General features: G+C 37.6%; 2 protein-coding genes across 3 annotated transcripts in view; one reads left to right on the top strand and one right to left on the bottom strand.

Moving 5' to 3' along the window:
• asb13 (ankyrin repeat and SOCS box containing 13) overlaps positions 1–13,036 on the top strand; it is a 19,322-nt gene extending 6,286 nt beyond the window's left edge. Inside the window, exons 2-7 of one of the 2 annotated variants that reach the window (XM_015391016.1) lie at positions 3,368–3,467; positions 7,956–8,155; positions 8,242–8,392; positions 9,439–9,573; positions 11,785–11,976; positions 12,063–12,211. In XM_015391016.1, the coding sequence (XP_015246502.1) occupies positions 3,425–3,467; positions 7,956–8,155; positions 8,242–8,392; positions 9,439–9,573; positions 11,785–11,976; positions 12,063–12,211 (870 nt within the window). In that variant the 5' untranslated portion in view covers positions 3,368–3,424. Of the gene's footprint in view, positions 1–1,804; positions 3,468–7,955; positions 8,156–8,241; positions 8,393–9,438; positions 9,574–11,784; positions 11,977–12,062 lie in introns of those variants that run through there. The other variant, XM_015391015.1, reaches the window with a different exon arrangement.
• Positions 13,037–15,262: 2,226 nt separating this feature from the next.
• Positions 15,263–22,375, bottom strand: part of net1 (neuroepithelial cell transforming 1) — a 20,918-nt gene continuing 13,805 nt past the window's right edge. Inside the window, exon 12 of the mRNA XM_015391030.1 lies at positions 15,263–16,052. Coding sequence (XP_015246516.1) covers positions 15,730–16,052 — 323 coding nt within the window. The 3' untranslated portion in view covers positions 15,263–15,729. The remainder of the gene's footprint in view (positions 16,053–22,375) is intronic.

The raw sequence follows: 22,375 nt of genomic DNA, 5'->3' as shown, positions 1-22,375 counted from the left end.
CCTCCAGGCAGGAAAGCGGTGGAAAGTGAACCCATTTTCTATGTTGTTCCCATGGCAATCATGTGTTGCGCTGTTACAGCCCACAAAACAGCAACGGTTTACCATGGTTGAAATCAAGTTAAGGTGAAATTAATCTAATTAAAACACGGCTGAGAGGGAGTACAGTATGCGGTAGTCAAGGGCAGTAGTCTGAGCAGCTGTAAAGGAGGCCATCAACATGGCGGCCACGCAAAGTAATTACGTCATGACGACCAAGCCCTATTAAATGTTTAATCTCAATAGCTCACATGCTGTGATGCTTTGGAGTTTGTGATTTCAATTTCTGTTTTTTTTTTTTTTTATATAATTTCCATGTTGTATGTGTGATCTATAATTTGTTTGATGGTCTTTTCTCATGTTTTTGGCTCACTTGGAATAACATGCTCATTTAGAATAAGTTATGTATTTAAACAGTTTTTTTATATTTGAAACCCACTGCAATAGCTATATGTATAAATATCCATCTTTATAAATACCCATGTAATAGTAGTAATCCTGCTAAAAAAAGAAGAAAAAAAACAAAAAACTGTCATATGTGGACGCTCTGTATGTACTGTATATCCCATGCACCTTTTTCTTCCCTTAGCACATTCTTCTTTCCCTTTGACTATTTGAGCTGATGTAATGGGTAAATTTCTCCACTGTGAGATCAATAAAGTCAGTCAATCAATCAATCAATCAATCAATCAATCAATCAATGTTCTCTGTCAGATTTTTCCCCTGGGTCTATTTTTTTGCTTTGTTTCTTTAGTCAGCTTCCTTGTGTTTTTTTACTATCCCACTTTTAGATCCTCAGCTGTTCTCCAACTTCCTCAATGTTTAAACCCAAGGTTTCTTGTTCTCATTGTTCTGTTCTGGATCCTTCCATTGCTATGACTGTTTGCTTCGTATTTTACCCCTACCTCTGTCCATTTCCTGTTCTTCTCATGATATTCTCAGTTTTATTAATTTTGTCCTTGAATATTTTTGTCATAAAGTTGAACTTCTGGACCAAAATACAGGGAAAAAAAAAAAGGAAAAAAAAAAAACCGCCCGGGGGGGCATGTAGAATAGAAGCAGTTTTAATGAAGTAATTTAAACTGTCAGGGTAAGATGAGGCAAACAAAAGTGGTTAGAGAGCTGATCTAACCAGCAGTGAGCAACAAAAGGGCCTAGTGAAAGACAAAGACAAACTGAAGGCATGAATAGAGAATAAACAGGTGCAGAAAATAGGTATAATGAGGAGTTGCAGGTGCAACTAGTAGAGTGCTGCTTCAGGTGGAGGGGAGAAAAAATTAACAGTGAAGACAGGATGGACAGGAAAACTAAAATGAAAATGTAATGAACAAAAGGAATGCACTAAGAAATAATTCAGAAACTAATAGAACAGAGGTGTAAACTTTAAATTAAAAACACACATGGATGTGCTTTTGGTTTCTACTACAAACCAGACGTGGCAAGCTAACCCCAAACCAAGCAACCTTCACAGCACCCATGGCCTCTCTACTTCCCATATATCTATATTCTGTCTTTGCATTTGGGTAAACCCCCCATGCCAACACAGGAAATACTTTTTTTATTTCCGACCACAGAGATTAATTACTTTTTTTTTTTAAACAAGGAAGTGAGATTCTGTAAAAGGTTGACTTGACCAACTTAGATCTGGTTTTCCTTAATGATATTTAGTTTCTCATAGTGATGAATGTAAATCATTTTTTTTTTTTTTTGGTCTTCTATTGTACCAGAAAGAGGCAGGATTTTACAGGAAGGAAAATAAGAATTTGAACACCCTGCTTAGATATCATGGAGGGGTCTGAAATTGCCATTGTTGGTGCATGTCCACTATGAGAGAAAATCCCAATATATAGTTTTGTAACAATGTATTTGTATGATACAACTGAATAAGTATTTGAACACCTGAGCAAATCAATGTTAATATTTGGTACAGTAGCCTTTGTTTGCAATCAAATGTTTCCTGTAGTCTTTCACCAAACTTGCGTACACTGCAGCAGTGATTTTGGCCCACTCATCCACACAGATCTCATCTAGATCAGTCAGGTTTTTGGGCTGTCGCTGAGTTTGAGCTCCCTCCAAAGTTTCTCTATTGGGTTTAGGTCTGAAGACTGGCTAGGCCACACCAGAACCTTGATATGCTTCTTACTGAGCCACTCCTTTGTTATCCTGGCTGTTTGCTTCTGGTCATTGACATGTTGGAACATCCAGCCTCGACCCATCTTCGTCACTGGAGGTTGTTTCCCACAATGGCAATACGTGGGACCAGTCATCCTATCCTCAATACAGTGCAGTCACCCTGTCCCATGTGCAGAAAACACCCCCAAAGCATGATGCTACCACCCATGTGCTTCACATTAGGGATGGTTTTCTTGGAATTATACTTATCATTCTTCCTCCTCCAAACATGGTTTGTGGAATTATGACCAAAAAGTTCTATTTTGGTCTCATCTGCCCACATGACTTTCTCTCATGACTCCTCTGGATGATCCAAATGGTCATTTGCAAACTTCTGATTGGCCTTGACATGTACTGGTTTAAGTAGGGTAACCTTCCGTGCCATGCATTATTTTACACCATGACATCTTAGTGTATTACCATCAGTAACCTTGGAAACGGTGGTCCCAGCTCTTTTCAGGTAATTGATCCACTCCTCCTGTGTAGTCCTGGGTTGATTTCTTACCTTTCTGAGGATCATTGAGACCCATTGAGGTAAGTTCTTGCATGCAGCCTCAGTCAGATGGAGATTGAGAGTCATGTTTAGCTTCTTCCATTTTCTAATGATTGCTCATAACCCTTTCCCCGTAGCACTTTCCATCATTTGTACTTTTCAGATATAAAATTGTAGGATTTACTTCAAACATACCTGGTGCCTACAGATAACCATAGTTTAGCGGTTAGGTAGACCTTATAAAACAGGTTGGTCAGTACAACCAAAAAATGTACTGAATTTTACCAATTGGGTTGGTAGTTATATGTCCAACCATCCCTTTGGTAAAACAATCAATCTAATTCTGTTGTGTTTTTAACCAATCTGTATTGGTAAAAGGGCAAATTGGTCACTTTGACCAAAATGACGTCTCTTTAATTTATTTCAAAATTTATCAGCAAACAAACAACAACTACAAACACTAAGAACATATATCAAGATTTTTGCAAGACGCTTCCTGTTTATGTAACTTCTCAATCGCTGCTCCTCCTGACTACATTTCCCAGAATCCCCCGGCATTCCTCTAGCTTGCACTGCGCATGCTCAGTCTGAACGGCACCCTGCTCGGCTGTAATTTCTAATAATGCAGCGTTTACAGGATTTTTTAATTCTTTCCTTCAAAATGAGGCGCACCATCGGCTGATTCTACACCGACAGCCGAAAGCAGGAGAACGGGAAGATGAAATGGAGATAACTCGGGCCAGACCGTCGCTGTATGGAGAAATCGGTAAGTAGCTTACAGTGTGTGACTAACCTGAGATACCAGTTTATAAAAAGATTCGGCTAATGACAAGGTGAGCTTGGCAGTTAACGTTAAATGTTAGTTTTTTATGCTTGATTTAGGCTGGAAATGTAGCCTGAGGAGAAACAGCGTGGTTAGTGAAAGTGGTGATAGTGGTGAGCATGGTGAACCAAGGCTTTAAGCTCGTTATTCAGGAGAACAGAGCGATTTGTGCTCCAAAACCACAACATTATATTGGCGTATGAATCCTGCAGCACATATTGCATCAAATTGATCTGAGGTGTAATATTACATTTATTACTATCACAATTAGGTGAAGTATCATGGCTTACTGCCACACTAAACAGATGCACAGTATTAAGTAAGTTTTTGATCACCTCTGAGTCAGTTTCATATGTTTCTAAAATGTAAAGTTTGCATCTTGTGCTTTATTTAGCCATTAAGATGCTTTAATACTTTGATGAGTCATAACCTGTGGCAGTGTTTGTAATGATTCATAGGGGCAGTTGCTCAGGGCTGTGTAGGTGCCAGATCTGCTGGGGGCCCTGCCCTTTCTTATGACATCATCATATGGCAACTCCACTCGGACAAACTGTATCGCATCCGTCCTGGAAGCATCTTCCGTTCTGCGCAATGGCATAACTATCTGTAAGCAGAGTATGCAGTTGCTTTACGGACCCCCGAGCTCTTAGGGGCCTGGTCATTGACGCCCGGTAGGCCCCCTACGCAATTGTGGACTAGGACGTCTCTTTGCAGATGTAATGGTGCGAAAAATTCCTCTTAAACCCACTTGATACTAGTTTGACTGACCGGACCTTATTTATACCCCAACACATGGCAGACTTCAACATGCAAATAGCAAAGCAGACAGTGGTACTTTTAATTACTACGTTAATAACTGTGTATAGTTCATTAGACGGTTGGTTAAAAATACACTCCTCTATTATGTTTCACACCGCAATAAAGATCTTAAAAGTACGATGTATTTGAGTATTTTATTTTTTCCATTCTTCTTTGGATTATTTGGCATTGCGGGGCTTGGTTTGAACCCTTACCGTTTCGTTCCACCCCTTTTTCTTTTTTTGTTTTTTTTTTTAATGGGTTCCGGTTCTTTTTGAATTTTGGCTTTTTTTGTTCGGTTCGTTCAACTTGTTTTCGGTTGGTTTTAAGAGGATTGTTAGAGGGTGTTGTACTTGATATGGGGCCCACCCAGATAGTGTTGTGTCGTTACACCATTTGTTCTGCGCATGCACGAATAGATATACATCCAGGAGTGTTCATAAACAATGGAATTATGGTACTAAAACTACTTATTTCTTTCTTTAACTCACTAAAGAACACTAATACACATCTGTAAAAAAAATTTTTAGGACTTTTGTGAGACAATGTACATAAACAATGTAAAAATGTTTATGCTTTTTACATATTCTTCATTCTTCATTCTTGACACAGGAAAAAGAAGTTGAAGTCCAAACTTGTAGATGTTCAGTTGATTTATTTCCTATATTTTTTGCAACATTACAGAGTTCAAACATTCCCTAGCTCTGTCACCTCTCTTGCACTGGTAAAATTAAAAACCCATAGGCCCCTAACCCAAATGCCTGCTGGTCCTTACCAGGCTCCTACATTTATAGAAAGTGGACCGCCCACATTTCTTCCTGTTTTACATAATAAAGAAAGAAAAAATTATAAAACAACAAAAAATAAATACACAAAATTCAACAATTAACCTATTAATAAAGTCTGTAAATAATACAAAAAATATATAAGTTTGGAACGAGGGAACTGGGAACGAGCATGTAGGACGGCCTTACGAAAACATATAACCTGAATGATTGACAATAAGGAGGACCACTTATTTTGATGATCCACCCGGAAAAAAAAAATCCTCCACGACACCTTTAAGTGAGCTCTTTAAACAAAAAAAACAACAACTGTGATCCCCAAACCAGACAAATAAACAAGACAATTTCATTTTATATAACACATGAAAAGTGAAAACTTATAGAAATACCAATATTTCTGCAACATTTTTTAATAAAGACTGTTCGACATTAACATAATCTGAAAACATGTATTACACAAAGGAGAATCAAAAAAAGTCGCACATATTTAAAGATATCGAAGAAGTGTCTTTTTGAACACACGAACAGAGTTTATAGAGCTCAATATTTAAATAAAACATCTGCTTACCGAGTCTAAAAACAAGAAAAGACTTTTGAATTGCCTGTCTAAGATTATATAAGGAGCTAAATCAAATCACTTATTGTTTTTTGAATGGTCAGGATAACTAAGATGCATACATTTAAATATATAAATGATAACCAGTAAAATTGTTGTCCGGCGGATGCAGGGAGCCAGGACAGCTGTACAGCAAAGAGTGGAGGGTTCTGAAGTGGCATCGAAGGATAAACCTAGACCTTTAATCTTTATCATTTGTCTTGCAGCTTCTATCAAGCAATCTGTTGCTAAACTACTGTTAAAAATCATTTTCCTTTTTATAAAGCAGAACTGTATTGAGGTCCACAAATTAAAAGATGGATAAAAGAAACAAAAAGATGAATTACTCAACACGCCACAACACGCGTAAAGTGTATATTAAACCAATGACTCAATTCTTGACTCATTTATTGCGCCATTTAGTTCCACTGAAGGGAAAATATTTTCCATAAGTGAAGTAAATAATTGTTTTGTGATTACATTCTGCGTGTATGAGCTGTGCTAATGGCTAGCCTTAAAAGGCAAATGTTTCTGAAATATATATATTTATATACTTTCTTGCCTGCATTACTGTTGCATGAGTTGCAGCAAACTACTCAAAAGGGGAGACCTTAATGTAGCATAAAATGGCAATAAATGAGCCATGTTAGATAAAGAAATAATTGAGTATAACCTGCTGGAAATGTGACGTTCAAGGCTGGAGGGTAGTTCAAGTTTGTTTTTATCTCTATGCTTGTGCAGCGCTTTAATGAGGGACCTAAAGTTCACTGTTTGGATCATTAGGCCTTTATGCACACTCTTTGTTTTTTTCATTAATGCCAGACCAATAAAACAGTTTTCTGTCCCACTGTTGCAGAAACAACATATTGACTTTTTTAAGCCCCATTGGGTATTTTTCTTGAAGCATGTGCATTTCAGCAACAAACTCTTCATACAAAATAAAAATTCTGAAACAGCTTCTTCCCCACCATCATCAGACAGCCGAACTGTTGAAAAAACTCATGTCACGGATTCTGCATCAAACTCTTAACACCAAACCAAAACACTGCATAATGGCACCATAGATATTTATTGCTCTGAACATTTATAACTCAATGCAGTTTTATTTTGGCACCATGTTTTTTCTCGCACCCGGTTAACATTTGAGCAGTGCAGCACTTTAAAAAATGTAAATGCCATGAGAGCTGTTCAAAACGAAATTTAATTTTGTATAAACTCTGTGTAAACAAAATGACAAAGTATTCTAAAGGCCAATTTATGCTTCTGACGCGTAGCCTCTGCAATCGTCAAATCTGTCACTTCAAAAAAATCCTGATTACATGACGGATGGTCGCAAACCTGCGGAAACCTAAAGAGGAAGTGCGTCTACAAAAAGCAGCTGTGAATGGTCCTTGGTATGCCTTTTTGGCTGTCTGTGTGGTCGTCCTTCTCGATTCGTTGCCGGAGCGCGCCGTTTTTTTAATGTTTTTAAAAGCCAAGGAACAATTACTATGGATAACTATGACGAAAGGTTAATTGAGGACGTTCGGAAGTATAACCACTTGTACGATGCCTCAGACAAATTCTATATAAATCTCTGGCAGATCTCAAGGTCTCTGCCAAAACTTTCTTGTGACCATCCGCCGAATTTCTCGAGAGTTCTCGAATAGGCTCTCCCTTGCGCTTTGGCGGGAAACTGCTGTGCGTCCCTAGAAATTCCAGACCGACGGTGCAGAAGCATACCAGCAAAACTGGTTTGTGACCAGACCCAAGCCACATTTTATGTGTGCAGTTACAGAAGTCTAATCTGCCCTTAAGTCTAAGTCAGTGGTGTCAAACTGGTTCCAGAAAGGGCCGTGTGGCTGCAGGTTTTCTTTCCAACCAAACAATCGCACACCAGACTCCATTCATCTCATCAAGTCATCATGTTCAGATTGGACTCACTAGATGAGATGAATGGAGTCTGGTGTGCGATTGTTTGGTTGGTAAGAAAACCTGCAGCCACACGGCCCTTTCTGGAACCAGTTTGACACCACTGGTCTAAGTCTAAAAAGTCATACTGGAGCATGCTTGATATAGCATGAATGTGTAATATCTGTAAACCACATTGAGAGACAAACTTATTTTTCTTTTTTTAAGTAGCAGTAGGTATGAAGGAGAATTTTATGGATATTTGAAAATATCACCGTAGACAGCTAAAGGCTGATTTCTGCACCACAGCTCAGGCATCATGAACCCAAGTGCTCAGATTTGATCTGCCTTTTGTGTCTGCAGCTCATGGCCTCGGGTTCTGGACAGACCGGTCAGCCGTGCACGAAGCTGCCGCTCAGGGCCGAGCCCTACAGCTGCAGCAGCTGATTGAGGCGGGTGCGGCCGTAAACATTGTGGCCGTGGACTCCATCACCCCGCTGCATGAGGCGTGCATTCAGGGTCAGACCCAGTGTGTCAGGCTGCTTCTGGACGCCGGTGCACAGGTGAGGTGGCCTCAATGTCTTAACAGGTGGATTTAGAAATAGGCTTTTCTAACGTGTTTACATACAACTGTGGTGCCGTCCTACAGGTGGATGCTAGAAACATTGATGGAAGCACCCCGCTGTGTGACGCCTGTGCGGCCGGTAGCTTGGATTGTGTCAAACTACTGTTGGAATACGGAGCAACCGTCAATCCTCCTCTGTTCACTTTCTCTCCGCTTCATGAGGCTTGCATGGGAGGTACGGGGTTATGCAAACAGCTTTGCCTGTCAGCAAGGTTATACAATCTCTAGATAGATTATCATGCTCAAATTTCCTGGGGCTTTCTTTGACAATACTCCCAAGAAGTTTAAGGGTGTGACGTTGACTTCAGACAGGGTTTCCTAAGTAGACTGATTAAATGGAACTTAATACTTAAACACATCTTAAAATGTCCCCTTCTGCTGTACTTTATCTATATATAGGATTTTTACATTACATAGTCAACAGGCTTTTGTTTCTCTAGGGTGGAAATATTATGTAATTCTGAGGCTTTTTCTTGTTAGTCACCAAAAATCGGAGAGACAAGAGAACACACTGTATTTTTAAGGCTTAAACTTTGATTGTTCATCTTTATTAGCCAGGAAATTATCTCAAGAAAGGGACTTCTATCTTAAACTTGCCCACTATTATCATTTTAGTAATATTTGATAAGTTAAAGGCAATGAGAACTAGTGTTGCACCGTTGCCATTTTTTGGCTCCGATACCTGGCTGTGCAATATTGGCCGATACCGATACCATCTGTTTGAAATGGATTTACTTGGATGTAAAATAATTACCATCATGGCTTTGTCAAGCTGCTGCCTACCTTTGTAAAACAGGGAAAAGACTAATACAAAGTGAATCCAGTAGAACTTTTTATTGCCTACCTGGATTGGGTGACAATAGTTGAATAAACTTTTGGCTTTCAAAATGGTATAGGTGTCCTATTTCTTGGTACTTACCCATACCACCATTGTAATACTGGATCGGGGCCCCGCCCAATACTGGTATTGGTGCAACGCTAATGAGAACCACTACAAACCAATCTGATTGACTGAACCTTCCCTTATGAATAGGAGGATAAAAGGTAGGCAGTAAAAGAATCCTTAAAACTTTCATTAGTATTTATTTATGTCACTAAAGAAAAAGGCCAGATATCATCATTGGGCGGTTGGGGCCTTCTTGTTTCGATGTTTAGATGTCAGTTGGTGCTCCACTGTTCAGGATGCCCTGTATAGTAATGACACCTCGTCTTTCCTATCAGGTAACTCAGACTGTGTTCAGCTGATGATTGATCGAGGAGCCTTCATGGAGGCTCATGACTGTCACTATGGAACGCCGCTTCATGTAGCCTGTGCCAGGCAGCACTTTGACTGCGCCAAAGTGCTCCTCATGGCAGGTGAGTGAGCCTCCTCCTTCACACCTCTGCATTCAATTCATCTTTGCTGTCATTTTTATTTATTTGTTTGCTATTTTGCTACAGCGTTACCACAGACTTCAGCATATTTTTTGGGGGGGTTTATGTGACCAACCTATCAGTACATGAGTTTGCAGTTTACAGAAGAGGATAAAGGATAAAAGTAATAGTATGAAAAGTTTTGAGTGCAGATGAATTCAGTCCCTGTGAATCAATGCTTTTTTTAACTTTTCATCTTTAGATCTCTGTACTTTGAGGCATTCTGACAATTGAATATGCTTTCAGCTCTTTCTGTTGAACATCTGATGGTAACTTTAAAGTTGTTTTGCTAGAAGGTAACTTTGCCTCTTTGAAGACTTGAGTGTGTTCTGTTCTTTTGTTTTTTTTTGTTGATAAAAGCTTGATTTGTGAAATAGATGAAAAGAAATACAATTTTTTGTTTCATGGTGTACCTGAGCGGAAAAGCAAATAGGCAACATAAGAAAACACAAAAGACATATAGAAATATGAAAAAGAACAAAAATCTCCACAAAATGTTCAGAATAAACTGTACAGGGAAGTAAAAAAAAACACTGCACATATACAGAAAATGCAATTTTTCAAATTATGAAAAATTTCAAGATTAAAAGGCAAAATAGCAGAACATTTACAAATACAATAAAAAAAAAAGAAGTAAAAACATCCTGCATGTAGAAAAACACTCAGACACCTAAAGATGGTTGGTAAATTGAAGATTATAAAATCTAACAGAAGCTCAAAAGAAGGATCTGTGATGGTGCTCCTTCGTGCACCTATGGTGCAGCAGATTTTCGCTGAAGTTGTCACAATTTTGCACTTGTTGGTTCTGTTTAAGTTTTCTTTTTCAGTTTTCATTGGTTTCATTTCATTTTGTGTAGTTTTTGGTTGTATTTGAGTTCTTATATATTTCTTGTTTATCTTCTGTGGCCCTCTTGTGTCAGTCTCCTTCCCCTAGCTCCCTTCTAGATTCTTCTGTCCACACCTGCTCCCAATTAGTTGATCACCCCAGTCTTTTACCCCATTTACACTACCCTTGAAAAACCGATCCATGCCGAGACCGTTTCGAGCTCGGATCAGTTAACCAGGCCAAGCTCGGTTCTGACGACCGTTTACACATCACGCTATTTCGGTTCCTCGAAATACTGCCAGTATTGAAGGAGGAAATCAAGCAGCTGGTGGCGGTAATGCACCAAAAGTTGTTTGCCAACCGCCATAAAACACAAGAAGAAGAAGACGAAGAAGGAGGAATTCAAGCAAATCAAAATGGCGGCGCACGTAATCAAGTTTGCTTGATTATTATTGCTGTACTTCGGTGTTATTGTTTAAAATGCCTTTATTTAAAATGTTGCGTGGGGAAGATTTCAATTGTTTTTTATAGTTGAAGAAGAAGTTGTTCTTCTTCTTCTGTTTCTGAAGGGGCATTACCGCCAACTACTGGAATGGAGTGTGAATCGGGATGTGCAGCCAGACGGAGATGACGCGTTCTGCTCATGCGCTCTTGTTATCAGAGAACCGAGCCAGGGAAAAACCGAGCCGAGCCCACCTCTGGAACTGGTTTGCAGTTAGCTTGGTTTGGTTGTGTCTAGCTCGGTTCAGTTCAGTTTGCTTTCCATTTACACACGATAAGTTATCTCAGTTACTGAGCTCCGACCGGCCTCGGGACGGTTTTTCAAGGGTAGAGTCAATGGGGTATTTGTTCTGTTGAGCATATATTTATACTCCTCCTCTTCAGTTACTGTTTGCTGGTTTCTAGTTGTTTCTTGATCTTTGTGTGTTTTCCCTGACGTCTTCTGGTTTTCTCTATTTTGTTATTTTTGAAGTTTTGCTTCAGTTGCCTCCTTTTGGTTATTAAATCTGCAAGAAACCACCTCAGCATAACGTGACAGAAGGAGCTCTTTCTCCCACTTGCTCCACTGTGTTCAAGGAGTATCCCAGGACATAGATTGCCTTCCAGATTGCCTGCTTTAAACATCTCCACATCTTTAACTTGTCTCATTGTCTTGTTTACTAATGCACATAAACCATCTATAAGATAAACTCCCAGTAAAATATGTTGAGGTTTGTGGTATAATGTTACAGTTAACTGGTGTGACTACTTCTGTTAAGCTCTGTACGTATACAAACCTAAATGTCTCAGAGAAAAATAGTCATATAACTGAATGTCATTATTCTAAGGGGCCAATGTGAACGCCTCCAAGCTCCATGAGACGGCTCTTCATCATGCAGCTAAAACTAAGAACACGGATCTGATAGAGCTGCTTGTTGAATTCGGTGGAAATGTTTTCGCCCGCGACAACCTCAACAAGAAGCCCATCCACTACACCAGCGTGGGATCTCCCTCATATCTCTGCCTCGAGTTCTATGAAAGTACGTGTTCCCACAAGAAGGGCTCTTTTCATGGCCCAGAGCTTTAGCAAATATCAAACATCTGGTGTTTGTTTTTCCTTCCTTAGACACTCCCCTCAGCCTGCAGCAGCTCAGCAGAGTGGCTTTGAGGAGGACTCTCGGCACACGTGCGCATCAAGTCATTTCTGAGCTGTCCTTCCCCAAGAGCATCATAAGATTCCTTTCTTACATGAAACCTCTTGTTATTGAAATCTAAACACATTTAATAAGCTTATTCTGACATCTAAATAAGCTATTCATAGGGTTTGTTTAGGATCCAACACGGCAGGATGCCGGGAGTTTGCACTCAAAACAACCAAGACTGCAAAACTAGCCGGACCTATGAAGCATGTTCTCATGAGGGTTTTTCTTACAAAGAAAGGAGGGAAGGCTGCATGTAGAGACTGGACACTCTGACACATTTCTATAAAACAAGGGAATCTCTTGATAACAGCGACACCAACAAGGACTTTTTTTCTTTTTGCCCGTTAAGGTCATTTCTTTAGAAATTTGTGTGAATTTGCGCAAGAGGTCTGCAGGCTTGTTACAACTGGCAGGGTTCTTTGAAGCCATTACCGGTAACAGAATCTGGTTTTTCATGTTTCTGGGAACTGCTTTACACTGAACTGACTAGTTTGAATCAAAGCAGCGTGAACTTTAGATCACCACTAGTCATACAGGTCGGGTGAATACTGTCTGCCTCTCTCATAAATCGTAGCTATCCTAACCTTATCCTAGCTTGCCGATCATAAATGTTCTATAGAAACTGAAGCATACTAATGAACGTTGTGCTTATCGTTAGGAAACCATAAAAAGTACAGAGTCACATGGAAGCCATCTTTACAGCAATATATATGTAAGAGGCTTCATCAAATTCTTTAATGATAAACTGACTCTAAAGGAGCTTATTATTTATTAATTAGCACTGTATATTTGTATGTAATTGTACATATTCTGTAACTATTCTTTTTTTTTTTTGTAAATATGTAAATTGTACAGATGTTATACCTGTATGAAGTTTGTGGAAATAAAAAGACCAAAATCAGTCTGTAAGAATTGCTTTTAAATCTTTTTGTGTGAAAACCAAATGTACATGTAAAAAAAAAAAGGCTTCATCTTTAAATATTTTGCTTGTTTGAAATAATATAAATTTAAAATTCATCTGAAAGTACTTTTATCACAAAAGAGTTCTCATTCTTAGCCGCCATAGGGTTTGGTTTTACATAGAAGTTGCCTTAGAACAAATATTTTGGTACAAGAAAATCTTGAAAATGTAAATGAGAAAATATTACAATCAGTATTTAAATTTAGTTGAATATAAGAACAGTTTTTCTGACACTCAAGCAGAAATGTGATGCCATGCACTGATGTGCTTCTTTATGGGAGTGAAGAACCAACCTGCTGACGCTGATTGGTCATTCTGATGAATAGTAGAAAATAAAAAGGCCATGGGTAAAAACATCATTATGAAATAAAAGACTTTTTAAAGATTTAATATTTGAATAAAAACTGCTGGATTTAGATAAATAACTTATTTTACTAGGGAAAGTGGAAATTAAATAATGTTTTTCATTTTACTTGCATGTATTTATTTCAGAATTTCATTGTTATATTGAACATTTATGTATTATTATATCATAATTGTTTTATTTATGTAATTGAGTACTTTTGCGTTCCATCTTCTAGAATTGCTAAGTATCAATTTTTTTTCCCTTTACCAACCGGAAGACTTTTCTGGCAGAAGTAGGAGATAATATAATAAGAAAAGATAAAACATGAGCTCCAAAAAGCTGTTGTAAAAGAGCCTGGATTGGTCCTCTGGGTTTTTCAGTAGAACAGAATAACTATAGACAGGCAGAAACGAACTTTAGACCTGCAAACCGTACACACTGTACCCAACCATAATCTATACGTTCATCTGAGCTGCACTGCAGCGTGACGGAACATAAAACAGTTACAGAAAAAGAATTGCTTCGATTGTGAATAAAAAAGCCAGAAAAATAGCATTAATCTGTAAAAAATCTTTCTCATTAATCTCATTTATTGTAACTGAAGTCATTTGATGGAAAAAGGATTAGGATAATGGATGAGCATATGAATAGATGATAGATTAATTATTATCACACAGACAGATAGATGGAGGACATATTGATTACTCAACTGACAAACCAGGATATAAACCAGTGTTTAAAAATGAAAGAAAACCAGTGATACCAACTTATTATAGCCCATTTAGGAATGTTTTTTCAGCAGCTTATTGAATGATTGTAAAGTCTGCAGTAAACTGATCGTTTACTGCTGCAACGCCTTGCTGTTTGTGACGTGGGGGAGGGGACGGGTGCGACCGTTAACTAGTCACCTGCAAACAGCACATCCATATAAGGCCAACTGAGCTTAAGAGAGTTTAGTGAGACTGTTAATTTTCTTTAACATTTAAAGCCCAACTGATAATATACGTTGAGCAGTTCTCACTTCAGCAAAATCTTAAGTATTTAGGAGCAAGAGAGCATTAAAATTATAGCATTTTTGAGGCTTCTTTTATAGAAGCTGAATTTTAGATAGTATCTGGTCATTGCGATGAAGCAATCCCCTGGCAGGAATTATCTAATTTCCTCTGAGAAGTGGGGGGTGGGGTGGTGAGAGGAGGAAGTCTTTACAGGCAAAACTTTTCTTTTAGGTTTGCATTATCTTTTAGTTGTTCACCAATAACAAATAAGAAGCTTATTTAATTTTTATTTGTAAAGCAGATAAGGACAAGCAAGGAAAACTCTCCTTAACCGGACATTGATTGGTTTTGCAGTTCAATCTAAAAGGCACAACAGATGTTTCTCTTTTGTGTATTTTCATTTTAATGATCTTTTTGTGGTATATTAAGTTGCCCTTGAAAATTCTGTGTCATACTATTCTCAGGCCAAAATACTCAGAACAAGCCTGCCAGACCATAGAAATGAGGAAATTAACTTTCTTGTGGTATTTTTTTTAAAAACACAACACAGAAAAGTTTGTCTGTATTTGAGTAAATATCCCGTAAAAGTAAAAAAACATCCACTGGACTTGGTTTCCAAGATGTGAAGATGTTTCACGTAATATCATTATGGTACTCTTTTACCCTTATATGCTGAAAAAAAAAAACAGGTTGGTGCAGAAATGTTATGCCGTATCTAAAAAACAACCTCAGTAGTAGGAAGTGGCTTGAAAGGGTCGAAGTACAACTGAATAATGAACGCGTTGCAGTGCAAACAACTCAGAGCCAATAAAACGCAGGGCGAACAGTAACAAGCAGGAAGATTTTACTTATTTTTGTCACATATTTTCACAGATTCCTAATATGTACACATCTCATTCTGTTTTCCAAGAAACGTTCACCATATTATTGTATGCAGATAGTCACACCTTGCAGAAAAGCTAATGTTTTCAGCTTGTAGCTTCCTGTGAACAGCTCAGATGTTATCTTGGCTTCCCTTTATTTTGGAGCGATTCACTTAGCGGGCAGCTTTACACATGATAACAGAGTTTAAACACATAAAACACAGAGTCAAACCGATAAACAGTGGTATAACACTAACACAGGCATTTGGCAAAGATTGATTTTTCTTTTTTTTTTGTAAACTTAATACATGTTTTTAAATTTGGATAAAAAAAACAAACACATTTTGGACGGGGGTGTTCAGTGCAGCTAAAAAGACAAGCATAAGAAGAGACGCAGACTTGACTGACAGGAAACATTTGATTCGTCTACACTCCAGTTTCCTTCCTCCTTTGTGATCCCTGTAACTTCTGCTCCAGTCTGCCTTTGGAGAGCGTCTGGCGCCTGAGCTTAGGGGCGGCTGCTGGTGGACGGTTCTCGTCTGTCTCTTCCTTACAGATCTTTCCTGGGGAGATTGAAGATGGGAGGTTGGACCCTTCCTGCTGGACCCTAGCTGGAGCCCCCTGCTGTTGGGTGATTGCAGTGCGCAGGCAGTTGAGCCACTGCTGCTTGTGGTAAACGTCACCAACTTGCAGGGTGTGGGTCTGGCCGTGGGACGGATCCACGGAGCTCACGCGGAAAATATTCTTTGCTACAGAGACACAGGAATTTAAGAGAGGAAAAATACTTAACAAGTTAAAAAAAAGAACAAATAATCTAAGTTATTACAAAAAATAACAAGCAAAATAATCATAAAAACCTCCTAAATTCCTCAGCATGCTAGAAAACATGCCAAAGATTAACAGCTAGAAACCAACAAATACATTTCTTTGTCTGTTCAATCCGATCTTTAAATGAATGATTCATTTATTTCTTCATCAACTGTAAGCAGAGACATGATTAGGCAGAGCCAGTCTTCTTCCTGCACTTTTACAGCTGCCTCTGCTGTCATAAAAGCTGACATAGATGATGTTACCAAGAAAAAGCCTCATAAACTCTTCGTCTGCAACAGACGGAGGATAAGTTTAAAAGGCCAATGGTCGGATTGCAAAAATGCATTCACAGCCTTCAGAATTTCCACCTTTGATCCATGTGTTTAAATGCACAACATTGGGAATCGTATGTGATAAAACAACATTTAATAAAGCAAAATTTTAATGTGGTAGAAAAATAGAAGGAAAACACTTTAAGGAATCGTTTTTTTTTTTTTATCCGTCTCCATCTCTGTATTGAAAATCTTTCCAGCTATGTTCAAGTCTTGCTACAGATTCTCATTTGGGTTTAGATAGGTTAACTACATCTTTATTAATTCTGTCCAGCTTTCTTGCCTTTAGTGAAGTAAATATCTCCACTGCATGATGCGTCCACCACCATGGACAATCCATCAAAGTGATGTAAAGTTAGTTCAGAACAAGCCAACGTCTTCTCTAACCTAATCCCATTCTTCCCAATGTTTTTCCTTGCATATCATGAGAACAACTGCAAATGTGACTCACTCTGCTGTTCTTCTAAAAATGACTTTCATCATTTTCTGGACACTGCTTTGTGATAAATTGGCCTCACATGTGAGACAATATTGGGAATTAGGGACGCATAAATATGGATATGTGGTATTAATATTTACTATCGTCACTCTTTCAACTTGTTAAAAATCAATCATGCTGATAAAATGACTTCTCTGCTTAACGTAAAATCCTATGTGAGGAAGTATGCTAGCTTTTCTTAATTCGTGATTTTATTAGTAGGGCTGGGTAAAAAAAATCAATTTAATCGATTTTGAATAGATTCCTTTACATTTTTGCAAAATCGATGTCTAGGGTATGAGATCGATTAGTTTTATAGTGACGCGTGTGATGTTCACATTCAAATGAGCAGGAAAGATGCACTCAAGATGACTTCAAGCCAGATAGCTGGAAATATAGCCAAAAGGTTGACTGAAGACATTAACAAATGGGGGCTGACCAGAAAACACCCTGTAACTGTTACAGACAACGCTGCAAATATAGTTTGTGCAGGGAAGATAATGCAGCTCATGCATGTCTGCCGTGTCCCCGCTGTGTCACGTCTGCTCGCTCGAGTGACGCTTCACTTTTCACAAACAAGTTTGCACTTTGTGTTTAATATGACAGGAAAAAAATAAAATATACGAGCATTTTGAAACACAGTTGAACCTTTTTCATAATTGTAAAAACAGATTGAATCGAAATTAATCGATTTAGAACCGAATGAATCAAAATTGAATCGATTCAGGACTTTGGTGAAAATACCCAGCCCTAATTATTAGAGCTGAAAGCAATTAACCATGATTAATCGATCATTTAAATAATCGTTAACATTTAGAAATAGATTAATCGTTAACTGGAGGGCAGAGACTCTACAACATGCCTTTAGCTGACAGAGCGACTCACTTAGAGCAGCAATTATATAAAAATTGTTAAAACACATATAAACATTTTGCTTTAAAGATAAAAAAAATGTTTTGGTCAGTCAATATGCTTTATCCGGAACTCCCAAAGTAGTTTCACTTGGTTTAATTTCATTAAAAAAAAAAAAAAAAAAACCTTTTGCTATCTGATTATTAATCGATTCCTCACAAAAATAATCAACAGATTAATCGATTTGCAAAATTATCATTAGTTGCAGCCCTAGAAATTATTATGTTGTACTTCATAGTAACTCCGATCAACAACTAAAGTAAAATAATTTTAAAAAATAGCTCTCAGTGGCAAATGCATCACAGACACATAAATGGTCCAAACTAATTATCAAACTACTGTTTTAATCACAGACAAGAGAAAGGAGGAGAAAAAAAAAAAAGGAAAAAATTCTCCATGTACCAAAAACAAAAGCAGGACAACTTCCCCTAATGGTGTGGCGTTCTCATTTCCTTAAAGAGCAAACGTTTTTTTTGCTCCTGTCTTGTTTCTTTTGTTTTTCTGTTCCCTTTTTCCCCTTCAGTGTTGTAAAAGTGCATCATTCATGCGTCTGTAGAACTAACAGACCTTTGCTTTTATACATGACTACATAGAGTTGCACAATGTCTTAAGCCACATCCGTCAGCACATTATCAGTGATGCTCATTGCAAATTAACGCTTAGATGTAATGTTTGATTGGTTAGTGTCAGCTGTTAGGTAATTCACTTTCTTTGGTGAAACTCTATTGGTATTTAAGTTCCACAGCTGAAGCGTGTTTTTGCACCTCAGATAGTAAATGCCAGGACTATTTGGACTATTCATAATATCTGCAAGGGTTTTGCAGTGTAAGTTTTTGACATTGTGGGGTGTAAATAGTGTTGATTAACCAGGTTTGAATTCTGTGGCATCCTGAAATTTATTATTTAAGATGGCTTTCACATTTTATACACATAGAACTCCCTGAGTTGTACAGTATGATGAATACCGTACATATAATGATGACATCCGAGTGTGTCAACATCCGCTTTTGTCTTGGGTTACACCAGGTCAGACCGCAAAGCAAGCATTTTAAGGGATTTTCTTCATAAATTCAGCTCTCCGATCACAGCTCTAACACCTGGACTGAAAGGTTAATTCAGGTCTTAAAGGTATAATGGAGAATTTCGCAAATTTTTGAAAAGACCCGCACTCTCCATTTAAAAAAAACATAAAAATGCACACGCACAATTTCCCAGCTAAGAGGGAAANGTGACGTGCGTGACGTTCACATTCAAATGAGCAGGAAAGATGCACTTTAAGATGACTTCAAGCCAGACAGCTGCAAATATAGCCAATAGGTTGACTGAAGACATTAACAAATGGGGGCTGACCAGAAAACACCCTGTAACTGTTACAGACAACGCTGCAAATATATGGAGGACCAATCCTGCCATAATTAAAAATAAATACAGAAATAAATAAATGCTCCAAAAATAAATAAACATGCAATAATTGGCCCTCAAAAATACAATAAATAAAATAAATGTAGGTAGAAATTGAATTATACAGTGAGACATAAATGTATATATCTCTTTTAATTAGCTTCATTTTTTTCTCCTTTTTAATAATTACCTTATGTCCGTTATAATCTTCAACTTTATAAATTTTTTACTTATTTTTTTTAAGTATTTATTTACTTGCGTTTTTTCTGTATTATTCTTTCTTTGTATTTTTTTTACCCTATTTATTTCTTCCATGCTACTTATTTCTGACTGTCGTTTTTACATTTCTGTATGCATTTCTGCCTCATTATGCAAATAAGGAAGGGTGCGTCTTAAGGGATTAACTCCTGCCCATTGGTTGGTTAGTATTTTACTGCATCGGTCGAATCAAAGGCGAAAAAAGAAAGAAGCTAATAAAAAATATAATATATATATATGTCTCACTGTATAATTTCATTTCAAAATATATTTATTTATTTATTGACATTTATTTATTTATGTATTGTATTTTTGAGGGGCAATTATTGCATGCTTATTTATTTTTGGAGCATTTATTTATTTATGTATTTATTTTTAAATATGGCAGGATTGGTCGTCCATACAAATATAGTTTGTGCAGGGAAGATAATGCAACTCATGCATGTCTGCCGTGTCCCCGCTGTGTCACGTCTGCTCGCTCAAGGGACACTTCACTTTTCACAAACAAGTTTGCACTTTTAAGACAGTTTTGTTCACATCTCAAGTTAAACTGTCCGATTTACAAGTTTGCACTTGGTGTTTAATATGACAGGATAAAAAATAAATTACACAAGCATTTTGAAACACAGTTGAACCACTTTCATAATTGTAAAAACAGATTGAATCGAAATTAATCGATTTAGAACTGAATGAATCAAAATCGAATCGATTCAGGACTTTGGTGAAAATACTCAGCCCTAATTATTAGAGCTGAAAGCAATTAACCAGATGAATCGATCATTTAAATAATCGTTAACATTTAGAAATAGATTAATCGTTAACTGGAGGGCAGAGACTCTACAACATGCCTTTAGCTGACAGAGCGACTCACTTAGAGCAGCAATTATATAAAAATTGTTAAAACACATATAAACATTTTGCATTAAAGATAAAAAAAATGTTTTTGTCAGTCAATATGCTTTATCCGGAACTCCCCAAGTAGTTTCACCTGGTTTAATTTCATAAAAAAAAAAACGTTTGTTATCTGAATATTAATCGATTCATCACAAAAATAATCAACAGATTAATCGATTTGCAAAATAATCATTAGTTGCAGCCCCAGAAATTATTATGTTGTACTTCATAGTAACTCCGATCAACAACTAAAGTAAAATAATTTTAAAAAATAGCTCTCAGTGGCAAATGCATCACAGACACATAAATGGTCCAAACTAATTATCAAACTAGTGTTTTAATCACAGACAAGAGAAAGGAGGAGAAAAAAAAAAAAGGAAAAAATTCTCCATGTACCAAAAACAAAAGCAGGACAACTTCCCCTAATGGTGTGGCGTTCTCATTTCCTTAAAGAGCAAACGTTTTTTTTGCTCCTGTCTTGTTTCTTTTGTTTTTCTGTTCCCTTTTTCCCCTTCAGTGTTTCAAAAGTGCATCATTCATGCGTCTGTAGAACTAACAGACCTTTGCTTTTATACATGACTACATAGAGTTGCACAATGTCTTAAGCCACATCCGTCAGCACATTATCAGTGATGCTCATTGCAAATTAACGCTTAGATGTAATGTTTGATTGGTTAGTGTCAGCTGTTAGGTAATTCACTTTCTTTGGTGAAACTCTATTGGTATTTAAGTTCCACAGCTGAAGCGTGTTTTTGCACCTCAGATAGTAAATGCCAGGACTATTTGGACTATTCATAATATCTGCAAGGGTTTTGCAGTGTAAGTTTTTGACATTGTGGGGTGTAAATAGTGTTGATTAACCAGGTTTGAATTCTGTGGCATCCTGAAATTTATTATTTAAGATGGCTTTCACATTTTATACACATAGAACTCCCTGAGTTGTACAGTATGATGAATACCGTACATATAATGATGACATCCGAGTGTGTCAACATCTGCTTTTGTCTTGGGTTACACCAGGTCAGACCGCAAAGCAAGCATTTTAAGGGATTTTCTTCATAAATTCAGCTCTCCGATCACAGCTCTAACACCTGGACTGAAAGGTTAATTCAGGTCTTAAAGGTATAATGGAGAATTTCGCAAATTTTTGAAAAGACCCGCACTCTCCATTTAAAAAAAACATAAAAATGCACACGCACAATTTCCCAGCTAAGAGGGAAATGCGTGCAAGAGCATGCATGAGCCCATTTCTCTTTGTGCACACTACGTTTAAAAGGTGCTGTTTGCATCACTCATACAAGCACACTTTCCAAGAAAAGATTTGTAATTTTTTCACTATGTCAGACTCACCAGCAGTAAGTGTAAATGGGGACGAGCACGTAGGTCTAGGAACTAAACTGAGAAATACCGGCTGTTTCTCTGTAACTCCATTTTGACGCTTTGTGTTTCGTGCTTCGCATGTGCGACTCCACTGCCTTAATTCCCATCGTTCCGAGCTTGAATGACTTCTTGCACAAAATCCACTGAGCCTCATGTATGTTCCCTGGTTTTAGCCATGGAGAAAACTCTTGGCTGGAGACAATTTTGGTTACATTTACACTTGCTCATATTTTCCAGACAAAAAGTCAATGGCCATCTCCCAAATGTCCCGGTCGCAACAACGCTAACTCACCAGCAGTAAGTGTAAATGGGGACGAGCACGTAGGTCAGCCTTACGTAAACATATCACCAGAATGATAAATTTTTAGGAGGGCTACTTATTTTGGTGATCCACTCGGATAAATAACATCCTCTACTATAGCTTTAAGCAAAGGTGAAATATAAGTACATAAATGAAATAACTGTGAGCAGTTTACATGCATTGTTGGATTTAAATGCTGGAGCAAAGAGATCAATGTGTTTATATTGGAGGATTAAGATACAGTCCAATATAATCCAGTAATGGCCAATATTTGATTCATTTAAGTTATTATATCGGATTGGTACC

This window comes from Cyprinodon variegatus, unplaced genomic scaffold, assembly GCF_000732505.1.
Source record: "Cyprinodon variegatus isolate N-32 unplaced genomic scaffold, C_variegatus-1.0 Scaffold521, whole genome shotgun sequence".
NCBI classification, from domain to species: Eukaryota; Metazoa; Chordata; class Actinopteri; order Cyprinodontiformes; family Cyprinodontidae; genus Cyprinodon; species Cyprinodon variegatus.
The sequence above is the reverse complement of the archived record's forward strand: the minus strand, read 5'-3'. Positions and strand labels throughout refer to the sequence as shown.